Genomic DNA, 14,052 nt, shown 5'->3' on the forward strand with positions numbered 1-14,052 from the left:
ACTGACTTTTTTTTCTATTTTTTTTTTTATAAATAAAATGTACTTCCCCAAAACCAGTGAGCGGAGCTCATACATAGCCCACATGTGTATATTTGGCAAAATATGCAGCAACGTTAAATCCTCAGGGGGGGAGGGGGGGCACACAATTTGCACTGAGCGTGACGCAGATCTATCATTACACACATCCTTCCACAACAGTAACAACTAAAAAACTAAATATCTATGTTAGATGGGTGTAATATGTGCGCCATTCTATTAGCTGCACAATAACGGAACCTTCCGAAGTTCATAAGAATTCCAGTAAAACCTCCATAACAGGTACAAGTAACGGAGGAAAGGGCCAGCAAGTAAAAGAGGAGTAATGACACAAATAGACGTTCCTGTTATCCCACATGTGTACCCACAGAGTAGTCCATATTCATTGTATCTGTGAGAGGTTCCTGTGTTCACCGTTTGCTCCTCCTTCATTGTGCCCACACACTTCAGATTGCGATAACTTTGGATCCCTGGTACCTAGAACCTCATGTGAAAGACGAGAATTTCCTCTTTCATATGTGTCTTGTGTTTGTAGATATCAGGGAACCATTATAACCAAATGCTAACTGTTGAAGTGACAGTCAGGTGTGATATATATATCTAACCATCTACCATCAGAGCAGGGACACTTTCTCATGGATCCAGGCAGTGACTGCCACCCCCAGCCTATGGATTACATTTCAAAACGCAATTGCAAGCTCTGTGCCCCGCTGCGTAATCTGTGTGCACTATATAAATGAGGGAATTCTTTTTATTAATTATTATTAATTTAGGTGAACACAGACACTAATATTTTACCAAAAATTAAAACTTTTTGTACCAAAAAAAATAAATAAATTACTGTTACCATTTTGGGGCTTGTGTTACCTTTAGATCAGTTTTTATTACATTTTTATGTGTTTTGAAAGGGCAAAAAAGTGTCGATTTGGATATTGAGGTCATTTTCACATTACGGGGTTCACGGCCAGGAATAACCGTTTCTATCATTTTATAGATTAGGAATTTTGGGACGCGGTGATACCTAACATGTTGTGTTTTTTTTTTTTTACTTTTTTTCTATTATTTATTGTTATATATGTGTTAGGAGCTTTTGGGACATTTTAATGATTTTTATTTTTTTTTAATTTTTTGTGTTTTTTTTTATATTACTTTTTTATTTTTACAATTCTATCATATGAATTAGTAAACATATGATCACTAGTTCATACTAATGCACTGCAATAACCATGTATGGCTGGGCCGAGCTGGCAGAAGCCGATGGCAGACAGGGATCGCACTGTGGGGTGCCGGGAGGAGAGGGAGCCACTCCCTCTGAAGGTACATAGATCCCCAGCACTGATCGTGGGATCTAATAGGTTAACATCCGCTTAGAGCAGGGTCATGCCCCATGTCCTGCCATCTTTTTCTTATGTGGCACAGTAGAAAGGCATCAGGTAGGAGTTGGGTCTTCACACAGCCAAGGCAAATAAGGAGCATTTCAAGGTCCTGCAATGGTCTCTCCAGTCCTGAACCCAATCCAAAATCTATAGAAGAGCTGAAACTCAATGTCACCCAGCGACGGCCCTGATACAGGAAAGATCTGGAGCAGATCAGTACACAGGAGCCGGGACACCGGCTGCAAGAACTACAACGAATACCGGACACATCCGACACACATTGATGATTACACATTTATAGTACAGTGTATGGTGGATGTGTACGGTCACGGGTAGCAGGAGCCTCCCTGTGCGCCCTCAGCTGTGCAGCAAGCTCTCTTACTGTCTCCCGCGATCTGGCGCATGCGTCCCTGCCTCCTAGGGCATGTGCGTGCCGGCTTCTGGAGATTTAAAGGGCCAGTGCACTGCTAATAGGCGCTGCCCACCTGGCAATGTAATAGCCAGCCTCTTCTCTCATGCCCGTCGGATCTTTGTGCTTCCATGCCACTGAGAAAGCTGTGTCCTTGCCCTGTGCGTTTATCCTGTTTTCCAGTTGTGACCTTGGTTCCGTTCCCCACTCCGCTCCTCTTCTGCCAGCCTTGACCTTTTGCTCTGCCGTTGACCTTGATCCTGTGCTACCTGTCCTGACCTCCTGCCTCTCCCCGACCATGATTCTGTCTCACGATTCTGTATTTCGACTTTGCCCCCACCGCAAGAAAAGTCGCTGTGGAGGGACCTGGTGACACAACGCTCGCTGCAGAAAGTCCAACCTGTTTTGCGGTGGGCTCTGGTGAAAACCGGATACCACTAAGACTCCGCTCCCAGGTGTCAGCATATGTCACTGTTTGTGGTGGTCCAGTGGATCCACTACCCCTGATCCTGACATGTATGTGATCTGTACAGATGCAGGTTTGGATCTTTTAGGATTTTTCTATCTAGATGGATGTAGGGTCCAACACTGACTGTAAATCTGTAGTATAAGCACCTACCTGTACTCTGCCGGCTTCTGGGGGGATCCATGGATCAATGTGGATGTGCCGACCATGCAACACAGGACCTGGAAGAATAACACACATATAGACTGATGAGTGATTGGCTCAGTTGTTGCTCAGCGCCCAATGAGCACCTGAAACTAAGAGCCACCAGTGGCCATCCAGAGTGCAGAGCACTGGAAACGCGGGTGGTTTTGTATGTTTATAATGCGTTTGGCTGGTTAGACTCCGTTTTCTTCATTGCAGAAAGTGTAAGCAGCTGTATGAACACATTCATAGCTGCTTAAACTCGCACAAATGAAGAATAATGGATTCGAACCAGCCAAGTTTTCGGTGCTTTTTTTCGGTGCACGCAACCACACGTTCAGTTTTTCAGAAGCAGGTGTAGATCATAACGGATGAGAACTGTCACGGGTGCACCTGCGATCCAGGTACCGGGTCGCAGGCGCACCCATTCCCCTCTCCGCTGCCCGGGGCCCCCGCCGCTGGTCACATCTTCCCTCGATCCAGCGCCGATAATTGGTGCTGGCAGCTGCCAATTCTGTTAAATATCCAGCCCCTTCCTGTGTCCCCTGCTGGATCTTTGTGTCTCACAGCCTTAGGGTGAAGACACACATGGCGTTTTTGGGCCGTTTTGGGGCCGTTTTTACTAAGTGCGTTTTCAGATCGTTAAAAACGCATCAGTTTTTAAAAACGCATGCGTTTTTTCAAAACGCATGTGTTTTTGTCAGTTTTTCCGAAATTGCGCAATGAAAAACGGACAAAAACGCATGCGTTTTCAAAAAACGGATGCGTTTTTAAAAACGGATGCGTTTTTTAACGCATGCGTTTTTTAACGATTTGAAAACGCACTAACTAAAAATGGCCCAAAAACGGCCTAAAAACGCCATGTGTGTCTTCACCCTTAGGCCGGCGGCACACAGGGCGCTTTGTCTGCGCTTGCAAACGCAAACGCAGACAAAGTCGCGCCCACCGGGGCGGGCCTCGGCCCGATCGCATCGGCGTTTCTATGGAAACGCCTGCGATCGGGAACGAGCCGCCGGTGTTATGTGTTAATTTATCGCGAAACACCGGCGGCTCGTTCCCGATCGCAGGCGTTTCCATGGAAACGCTGATGCGATTGGGCCGAGGCCCGCCCCGGTGGGCGCGACTTTGTCTGCGTTTGCGTTTGCAAGTGCAGACAAAGCGCCCTGTGTGGCGCCGGCCTCTGAGAAAGCTTTGTGTCCTGACCTTCCGCTATGTCCCCGACTTCTGCTGCCTGTCTCAGCCTCCTGCCTGTCCCCTGCCACGATCTTCCCTTTCAACTTTGTACTTCGCCTTGGCCGCCACCTTAGCAAAGTTGCGCCTGTGGAGCGACCTGGTGGTACCACGCCGCAACAAGTCCAACCAGCTGTGCGGCGGGCACCAGGTGAATACCAGGTGCCACTTAGGATGGTGACACACATGGCGTTTTTAGGCCGTTTTTAGTTAGTGCGTTTTCAGATCGTAAAAAACGCATGCGTTTTTGACAGGTTTGACCAATTATCTTAATTCAAACGGGTCAAAAGCGAATGCGTTTTTTAAAGCACTTGTTTTTAAGATCTGAAAACTAAAAGCGGCCCAAAAACGGCCTAAAAACGCAACGTGTGACATCACCCTTAGACTCCGCTCCCAGGTGTCGGCTCATGTCATCGTCTGCGGTGGTACAGAGGGTCTCCTAACCCTGGTGCCTAACAAGGACGCATCATGGAGATGCATCTCCTCCTCTTTTATTTGGGACATCCGAAATACTGAACATGTGACCGCACCCTCACACTGAGCATGGATAAGTCTGCCAACATTTCATTTTAGCAAAAAGAGACAAAACAAACTAGCGCTCATAGGGTAGTATCGCTTGGTTACAGGTGTTTTGGTGGTTGCTCAACAAGGCACAACTCTAGTGTTAGTTTGGAAGGACAATGGTCCGTGGCGGCCGATGTTTCAGGGGGCTATGCCGGTCTGGGAGTCAAATCGGGAGGGTCAGAAACGGTAGGCGCACAACAATCCCGGGAATATTCTCTCCAAATATATTTATTATTACTAAAAGGAGAGGTAACAGATCGTCCAGGAACCGGATCTTCTTTCACTTGAAAAAGGGGACCTTGGTTCCCCGAAACGCGCTGTGATGATCTGTTACCTCTCCTTTTAGTAATAATAAATAGATTTGGAGAGAATATTCCCGGTCTTGTTGTGCGCCTACCGTTTCCGACCCTCCCGATTTGAACATTTCATTTTCGGAAGGATTTGCAGAATTCCAGGACAGCAGTCTGATGGATTTCCCCTATAGATGGAGCTACGGGATGTACTGCTACACTACAGATATAACGCAGGGACATGCAGCGCCCCATCGCTATTATGTACCAGGATATCAGTAGATGGGAGAACCTTCTATTGTTCCGCTATAACAAGTCTCATTCAATTAGTGACCGGCTTCAAGTCAATCCCGCTGATTGAGCCACTAATTGAATCACCTGAGCGGCGGGGGAGATCGCCCGATACGGGGATCCTGGAGGAGCGGCACATGTTATAACACGATGCTTGATCAGCCATCCCTCGTACCGGAGCTCTGCCTCTCGCCGGAGTGAACGCTCCATTAGCAACGCCACATAATGCGGAAGTAATGTGCAGAGAAAACGAGGCGTTCTGCTAATCTACAAATATTATTGAGTGTCTCTATCATCTCATAGCTGTAAGTACAGTAAGTGGCTCTGATAGGACATAATGGTAGGGAGCAAACGATGTGCCCCACAATAATCACTCCCAATCCCCCTCCACTCGTAGAGAAAGCCTGTGAGTCCTGCTCCTCCTCCCACTCATAGAGAAAGCCTGTAAGTCCTGTATACCCCTCCACTCATAGAGAAAGCCTGTGAGTCCTGCTCCCCCTCCACTCGTAGAGAAAGCCTGTGAGTCCTGCTCCTCCTCCCCTCGTAGAGAAAGCCTGTGAGTCCTGCTCCTCCTCCCACTCATAGAGAAAGCCTGTGAGTCCTGCTCCCCTCCACTCATAGAGAAAGCCTGTGAGTCCGGCTCCTCCTCCCACTCATAGAGAAAGCCTGTGAGTCCTGCTCCTCCTCCCACTCATAGAGAAAGCCTGTGAGTCCTGCTTCCTCCTCCCCTCATAGAGAAAGCCTGTGAGTCCTGCTTCCTCCTCCCACTCATAGAGAAAGCCTGTGAGTCCTGCTCCCCCTCCCACTCATAGAGAAAGCCTGTGAGTCCTGCTCCTCCTCCCACTCATAGAGAAAGCCTGTGAGTCCTGCTCCTCCCCCACTTATAGAGAAAGCCTGTGAGTCCTGCCCCCCCTCCCACTCATAGAGAAAGCCTGTGAGAACTGCTCCTCCTCCACTCATAGAGAAAGCCTGTGAGTCCTGCTCCCCCTCCACTCATAGAGAAAGCCTGTGAGTCCTGCTCCCCCCTCCCACTCAGAGAAAGCCTGTGAGTCCTGCCCCCCTCCACTCATAGAGAAAGCCTGTGAGTCCTTCTCCTCCTCCCACTCATAGAGAAAGCCTGTGAGTCCTGCTCCTCCTCCCACTCATAGAGAAAGCCTGTGAGTCCTGTTCCCTACTCCACTCATAGAGAAAGCCTGTGAGTCCTGTTCCCTACTCCACTCATAGAGAAAGCCTGTGAGTCCTGCTCCTCCTCCACTCAGAGAAAGCTTGTGAGTCCTGCTCCCCGCTCCCACTCATAGAGAAAGCCTGTGAGTCCTGCTCCCTCTCCACGCATAGAGAAAGCCTGTGAGTCCTGTTCCCTACTCCACTCATAGAGAAAGCCTGTGAGTCCTGCTCCTCCTCCACTCATAGAGAAAGCTTGTGAGTCCTGCTCCCCCTCCACTCATAGAGAAAGCCTGTGAGACCTGCTCCCCCTCCACTCATAGAGAAAGCCTGTGAGTCCTGCTCCCCTCCATTCATAGAGAAAGCCTGTGAGTCCTGTTCCTCCTCCACTCATAGAGAAAGCCTGTGAGTCATGCTCCCCCCTCCCACTCGTAGAGAAAGCCTGTGAGTCCTGCTCCTCCTCCACTCATAGAGAAAGCCTGAGTCCTGCTTACCCCTCCCACTCATAGAGAAAGCCTGTGAGTCCTGCCCCCCCTCCACTCATAGAGAAAGCCTGTGAGTCCTGCTCCCGCCTCCACTCATAGAGAAAGCCTGTGAGTCCTGCTCCCCCTCCCACTCATAGAGAAAGCCTGTGAATCCTGCTCCCACCTCCACTCATAGAGAAAGCCTGTGAGTCCTGCTCCTCCTCCACTCATAGAGAAAGCCTGTGAGTCCTGTTCCTCCTCCACTCATAGAGAAAGCCTGTGAGTCCTGCTCCCCCTCCCACTCATAGAGAAAGCCTGTGAGTCCTGCTCCCCACTCCACTCATAGAGAAAGCCTGTGAGTCCTGCTCCTCCTCCCACTCATAGAGAAAGCCTGTGAGTCCTGCTTCTCCTCCCACTCAGAGAAAGCCTGTGAATCCTGCTCCCCCCTCCCACTCATAGAGAAAGCCTGTGAGTCCTGCTCCCTCTCCACGCATAGAGAAAGCCTGTGAGTCCTGTTCCCTACTCCACTCATAGAGAAAGCCTGTGAGTCCTGCTCCTCCTCCACTCAGAGAAAGCTTGTGAGTCCTGCTCCCCGCTCCCACTCATAGAGAAAGCCTGTGAGTCCTGCTCCCTCTCCACGCATAGAGAAAGCCTGTGAGTTCTGTTCCCTACTCCACTCATAGAGAAAGCCTGTGAGTCCTGCTCCTCCTCCACTCATAGAGAAAGCCTGTGAGTCCTGCTCCCCCTCCACTCATAGAGAAAGCCTGTGAGTCCTGCTCCCCCTCCACTCATAGAGAAAGCCCGTGAGTCCTGCTCCCCTCCACTCATAGAGAAAGCCTGTGAGTCCTGTTCCTCCTCCACTCATAGAGAAAGCCTGTGAGTCCTGCTCCCCCTCCACTCATAGAGAAAGCCTGTGAGTCCTGCTCCCCCTCCACTCATAGAGAAAGCCTGTGAGTCCTGCTCATCCTCCACTCAAAGAGAAAGCCTGTGAGTCCTGCTCCCCCGCCCACTCATAGAGAAAGCCTGTGAGTCCCGCTCCTCCTCCCACTCAAAGAGAAAGCCTGTGAGTCCTGTATCCCCCCCCTCCACTCATAGAGAAAGCCTGTGAGTCCTGCCTCCCTCCCACTCATAGAGAAAGCCTGTGAGTCCTGCTCCTCCTCCCACTCATAGAGAAAGCCTGAGTCCTGCTCCTCCTTCCACTCATAGAGAAAGCCTGTGAGTCCTGCTCCTCCTCCACTCATAGAGAAAGCCTGTGAGTCCTGTTCCTCCTCCACTCATAGAGAAAGCCTGTGAGTCCTGCTCCCCCTCCCACTCATAGAGAAAGCCTGTGAGTCCTGCTCCCCCCTCCACTCATAGAGAAAGCCTGTGAGTCCTGCTCCTCCTCCCACTCATAGAGAAAGCCTGTGAGTCCTGCTCCTCCTCCCACTCAGAGAAAGCCTGTGAATCCTGCTCCCCCCTCCCACTCATAGAGAAAGCCTGTGAGTCCTGCTCCCTCTCCACGCATAGAGAAAGCCTGTGAGTCCTGTTCCATACTCCACTCATAGAGAAAGCCTGTGAGTCCTGCTCCTCCTCCACTCATAGAGAAAGCTTGTGAGTCCTGCTCCCCGCTCCCACTCATAGAGAAAGCCTGTGAGTCCTGCTCCCTCTCCACGCATAGAGAAAGCCTGTGAGTCCTGTTCCCTACTCCACTCAGAGAAAGCCTGTGAGTCCTGCTCCCCCTCCACTCATAGAGAAAGCCTGTGAGTCCTGCTCATCCTCCACTCAAAGAGAAAGCCTATGAGTCCTGCTCCTCCTCCACTCATAGAGAAAGCCTGTGAGTCCTGCTCCCCCTCCACTCATAGAGAAAGCATGTGAGTCCTGCTCCCCCTCCACTCATAGAGAAAGCCTGTGAGTCCTGCTCCCCGCTCCCACTCAGAGAAAGCCTGTGAGTCCTGCTCCCCCTCCACTCATAGAGAAAGCCTGTGAGTCCTGCTCCCCGCTCCCACTCATAGAGAAAGCCTGTGAGTCCTGCTCCCCCTCCACTCATAGAGAAAGCCTGTGGGTCCTGCTCCCCCTCCACTAATAGAGAAAGCCTGTGAGTCCTGCTCCCCCTCCACGCATAGAGAAAGCCTGTGGGTCCTGCTCCCCCTCCACTAATAGAGAAAGCCTGTGAGTCCTGCTCCCCCTCCACTCATAGAGAAAGCCTGTGAGTCCTGCCCCCCCTCCCACTCATAGAGAAAGCCTGTGAGTCCTGCTCCGCTTCATAGAGAAAGCCTGTGAGTCCTGCTCCGCCTCCCACTCATAGAGAAAGCGTGTGAGTCCTGTATCCCCTCCACTCATAGAGAAAGCCTGTGAGTCCTGCTCCTCCTCCCACTCATAGAGAAAGCCTGTGAGTCCTGCTCCTCCTCCCACTCATAGAGAAAGCCTGTGAGTCCTGCTCCTCCTCCACTCATAGAGAAAGCCTGTGATTCCTGCTCCTCCTCCACTCATAGAGAAAGCCTGTGAGTCCTGCTCCTCCTCCACTCATACAGAAAGCCTGTGAGTCCTGCTCCCCCTCCCATTCATAGAGAAAGCCTGTGAGTCCTGCTCCCGCTCCTCTCATAGAGAAAGCCTGTGAGTCCTGCTCCCCCTCCACTCATAGAGAAAGCCTGTGAGTCCTGCTCCCCTTCATAGAGAAAGCCTGTGAGTCCTGCTCCTCCTCCCACTCATAGAGAAAGCCTGTGAGTCCTGCTCCCCCTCCCACTCATAGAGAAAGCCTGTGAGTCCTGCTCCTCCTCCACTCATAGAGAAAGCCTGTGAGTCCTGCTCCTCCTCCCACTCATAGTGAAAGCCTGTGAGTCCTGCTCCTCCTCCACTCATAGAGAAAGCCTGTGATTCCTGCTCCTCCTCCACTCATAGAGAAAGCCTGTGAGTCCTGCTCCTCCACTCATAGAGAAAGCCTGTGATTCCTGCTCCCTCTCCACGCATAGAGAAAGCCTGTGAGTCCTGTTCCCTACTCCACTCATAGAGAAAGCCTGTGAGTCCTGCTCCTCCTCCACTCATAGAGAAAGCCTGTGAGTCCTGCTCCTACTCCACTTATAGAGAAAGCCTGTGAGTCCTGCTCCCCGCTCCCACTGATAGAGAAAGCCTGTGAGTCCTGCTCCCCCTCCACTCATAGAGAAAGCCTGTGAGTCCTGCTCCCCCTCCACTCATAGAGAAAGCCTGTGAGTCCTGCTCCTACTCCACTTATAGAGAAAGCCTGTGAGTCCTGCTCTCCCTCCACTCATAGAGAAAGCCTGTGAGTCCTGCTCCCCCTCCACTCATAGAGAAAGCCTGTGAGTCCTGCTCCCCCTCCACTCATAGAGAAAGCCTGTGAGTCCTGCTCCCCCTCCACTCATAGAGAAAGCCTGTGAGTCCTGCTCCCCCCTCCACTCATAGAGAAAGCCTGTGAGTCCTGCTCCCACTCATAGAGAAAGCCTGTGAGTCCTGCTCCCCCCTCCACTCATAGAGAAAGCCTGTGAGTCCTGCTTCCTCCACCCACTCATAGAGAAAGCCTGTGAGTCCTGCTCCTCCTCCACTCATAGAGAAAGCCTGTGAGTCCTGCTCCTCCTCCACTCATAGAGAAAGCCTGTGAGTCCTGCTCCCCCTCCACTCATAGAGAAAGCCTGTGAGTCCTGCTCCCCCCTCCACTCATAGAGAAAGCCTGTGAGTCCTGCTCCCCCTCCTCTCATAGAGAAAGCCTGTGAGTCCTGCTCCGCCTCCACTCATAGAGAAAGCCTGTGAGTCCTGCTCCCCCTCCACTCATAGAGAAAGCCTGTGAGTCCTGCTCCCCCTCCACTCATAGAGAAAGCCTGTGAGTCCTGCTCCCCTTCCACTCATAGAGAAAGCCTGTGAGTCCTGCTCCCCTTCCACTCATAGAGAAAGCCTGTGAGTCCTGCTCCCCCTCCCATTCATAAAGAAAGCCTGTGAGTCCTGTATCCCCCCCTCCCACTCATAGAGAAAGCCTGTGAGTCCTGTTGCTCCTCCACTCATAGAGAAAGCCTGTGAGTCCTGTTGCTCCTCCACTCATAGAGAAAGCCTGTGAGTCCTGCTCCCCCTCCTCTCATAGAGAAAGCCTGTGAGTCCTGCTCCCCCTACACTCATAGAGAAAGCCTGTGAGTCCTGCTCCCACTCATAGAGAAAGCCTGTGAGTCCTGCTCCCCCCTCCTCTCATAGAGAAAGCCTGTGAGTCCTGCTCCTCCTCCACTCATAGAGAAAGCCTGTGAGTCCTACTCCTCCTCCACTCATAGAGAAAGCCAGTGAGTCCTGCTCCCCCTCCACTTATAGAGAAAGCCTGTGAGTCCTGTTCCCTACTCCACTCATAGAGAAAGCCTGTGAGTCCTGCTCCTCCTCCACTCATAGAGAAAGCTTGTGAGTCCTGCTCCCCGCTCCCACTCATAGAGAAAGCCTGTGAGTCCTGCTCCCTCTCCACGAATAGAGAAAGCCTGTGAGTCCTGTTCCCTACTCCACTCAGAGAAAGCCTGTGAGTCCTGCTCCCCCTCCACTCATAGAGAAAGCCTGTGAGTCCTGCTCATCCTCCACTCAAAGAGAAAGCCTATGAGTCCTGCTCCTCCTCCACTCATAGAGAAAGCCTGTGAGTCCTGCTCCCCCTCCACTCATAGAGAAAGCATGTGAGTCCTGCTCCCCCTCCTCTCATAGAGAAAGCCTGTGAGTCCTGCTCCCCGCTCCCACTCATAGAGAAAGCCTGTGAGTCCTGCTCCCCCTCCACTCATAGAGAAAGCCTGTGAGTCCTGCTCCCCGCTCCCACTCATAGAGAAAGCCTGTGGGTCCTGCTCCCCCTCCACTCATAGAGAAAGCCTGTGGGTCCTGCTCCCCCTCCACTAATAGAGAAAGCCTGTGAGTCCTGCTCCCCCTCCACGCATAGAGAAAGCCTGTGAGTCCTGCTCCCCCTCCACTCATAGAGAAAGCCTGTGAGTCCTGCTCCTCCTCCCACTCATAGAGAAAGCCTGTGAGTCCTGCTCCCCCTCCACTCATAGAGAAAGCCTGTGAGACTTGCTCCCCCTCCACTCATAGAGAAAGCCTGTGAGTCCTGCTCCCCCTCCACTAATAGAGAAAGCCTGTGAGTCCTGCTCCCCCTCCACGCATAGAGAAAGCCTGTGAGTCCTGCTCCCCCTCCACTCATAGAGAAAGCCTGTGAGTCCTGCTCCTCCTCCCACTCATAGAGAAAGCCTGTGAGTCCTGCTCCCCCTCCACTCATAGAGAAAGCCTGTGAGTCCTGCTCCTCCTCCCACTCATAGAGAAAGCCTGTGAGTCCTGCTCCCCCTCCACTCATAGAGAAAGCCTGTGAGTCCTGCTCCCCCTCCACTCATAGAGAAAGCCTGTGAGTCCTGCCCCCCCCTCCCACTCATAGAGAAAGCCTGTGAGTCCTGCTCCGCTTCATAGAAAAAGCCTGTGAGTCGTGCTCCTCCTCCCACTCATAGAGAAAGCCTGTGAGTCCTGTATCCCCTCCATTCATAGAGAAAGCCTGTGAGTCCTGCTCCCCCTCCACTCATAGAGAAAGCCTGTGAGTCCTGCCCCCCCCTCCCACTCATAGAGAAAGCCTGTGAGTCCTGCTCCGCTTCATAGAAAAAGCCTGTGAGTCCTGCTCCTCCTCCCACTCATAGAGAAAGCCTGTGAGTCCTGTATCCCCTCCATTCATAGAGAAAGCCTGTGAGTCCTGCTCCCCCCTCCCACTCATAAAGAAAGCCTGCGAGTCCTGCTCCCCCTCCACTCATAGAGAAAGCCTGTGAGTCCTGTATCCCCCCCTCCCACTCATAGAGAAAGCCTGTGAGTCCTGTTGCTCCTCCACTCATAGAGAAAGCCTGTGAGTCCTGCTCCCCCTCCACTCATAGAGAAAGCCTGTGAGTCCTGCTCCCCCTCCACTCATAGAGAAAGCCTGTGAGTCCTGCTCCCACTCATAGAGAAAGCCTGTGAGTCCTGCTCCCCCCTCCTCTCATAGAGAAAGCCTGTGAGTCCTGCTCCTCCTCCACTCATAGAGAAAGCCAGTGAGTCCTGCTCCCCCTCCACTCATAGAGAAAGCCTGTGAGTCCTGCTCCCCCTCCACTCATAGAGAAAGCCTGTGAGTCCTGCTCCCCCCTCCACTCATAGAGAAAGCCTGTGAGTCCTGCTCCCCCTCCACTCATAGAGAAAGCCTGTGAGTCCTGCTTCCTCCGCCCACTCATAGAGAAAGCCTGTGAGTCCTGCTCCTCCTCCACTCATAGAGAAAGCCTGTGAGTCCTGCTCCCCTTCCACTCATAGAGAAAGCCTATGAGTCCTGCTTCCTCCACCCACTCATAGAGAAAGCCTGTGAGTCCTGTTTCCCATCCACTCATAGAGAAAGCCTGTGAGTCGTGCTCCCCGCTCCCACTGATAGAGAAAGCCTGTGAGTCCTGCTCCCCCTCCACTCATAGAGAAAGCCTGTGAGTCCTGCTCCCCCTCCACTCATAGAGAAAGCCTGTGAGTCCTGCTCCTCCTCCACTTATAGAGAAAGCCTGTGAGTCCTGCTCTCCCTCCACTCATAGAGAAAGCCTGTGAGTCCTGCTCCCCCTCCACTCATAGAGAAAGCCTGTGAGTCCTGCTCCCCCTCCACTCATAGAGAAAGCCTGTGAGTCCTGCTCCCCCTCCACTCATAGAGAAAGCCTGTGAGTCCTGCTCCCCCCTCCACTCATAGAGAAAGCCTGTGAGTCCTGCTCCCACTCATAGAGAAAGCCTGTGAGTCCTGCTCCCCCCTCCACTCATAGAGAAAGCCTGTGAGTCCTGCTTCCTCCACCCACTCATAGAGAAAGCCTGTGAGTCCTGCTCCTCCTCCACTCATAGAGAAAGCCTGTGAGTCCTGCTCCTCCTCCACTCATAGAGAAAGCCTGTGAGTCCTGCTCCTCCTCCCACTCATAGAGAAAGCCTGTGAGTCCTGCTCCCCCTCCACTCATAGAGAAAGCCTGTGAGTCCTGCTCCCCCCTCCACTCATAGAGAAAGCCTGTGAGTCCTGCTCCCCCTCCTCTCATAGAGAAAGCCTGTGAGTCCTGCTCCGCCTCCACTCATAGAGAAAGCCTGTGAGTCCTGCTCCCCCTCCACTCATAGAGAAAGCCTGTGCGTCCTGCTCCCCCTCCCACTCATAGAGAAAGCCTGTGAGTCCTGCTCCCCCTCCACTCATAGAGAAAGCCTGTGAGTCCTGCTCCCCTTCCACTCATAGAGAAAGCCTGTGAGTCCTGCTCCCCTTCCACTCATAGAGAAAGCCTGTGAGTCCTGCTCCCCCTCCCATTCATAAAGAAAGCCTGTGAGTCCTGTATCCCCCCCTCCCACTCATAGAGAAAGCCTGTGAGTCCTGTTGCTCCTCCACTCATAGAGAAAGCCTGTGAGTCCTGTTGCTCCTCCACTCATAGAGAAAGCCTGTGAGTCCTGCTCCCCCTCCTCTCATAGAGAAAGCCTGTGAGTTCTGCTCCCCCTACACTCATAGAGAAAGCCTGTGAGTCCTGCTCCCACTCATAGAGAAAGCCTGTGAGTCCTGCTCCCCCCTCCTCTCATAGAGAAAGCCTGTGAGTCCTGCTCCTCCTCCACTCATAGAGAAAGCCTGTGAGTCCTACTCCTC

General features: G+C 52.2%; 1 protein-coding gene across 1 annotated transcript in view; it reads right to left on the reverse strand.

The window, feature by feature from the left end:
- Positions 1-14,052, reverse strand: part of POU2F2 (POU class 2 homeobox 2) — a 189,115-nt gene that overhangs the window by 155,370 nt on the left and 19,693 nt on the right. Inside the window, exon 2 of the mRNA XM_072113747.1 lies at positions 2,441-2,508. Coding sequence (XP_071969848.1) covers positions 2,441-2,471 — 31 coding nt within the window. The 5' untranslated portion in view covers positions 2,472-2,508. The remainder of the gene's footprint in view (positions 1-2,440; positions 2,509-14,052) is intronic.

Source organism: Engystomops pustulosus, chromosome 6, assembly GCF_040894005.1.
Source record: "Engystomops pustulosus chromosome 6, aEngPut4.maternal, whole genome shotgun sequence".
Taxonomy (NCBI): Eukaryota; Metazoa; Chordata; class Amphibia; order Anura; family Leptodactylidae; genus Engystomops; species Engystomops pustulosus.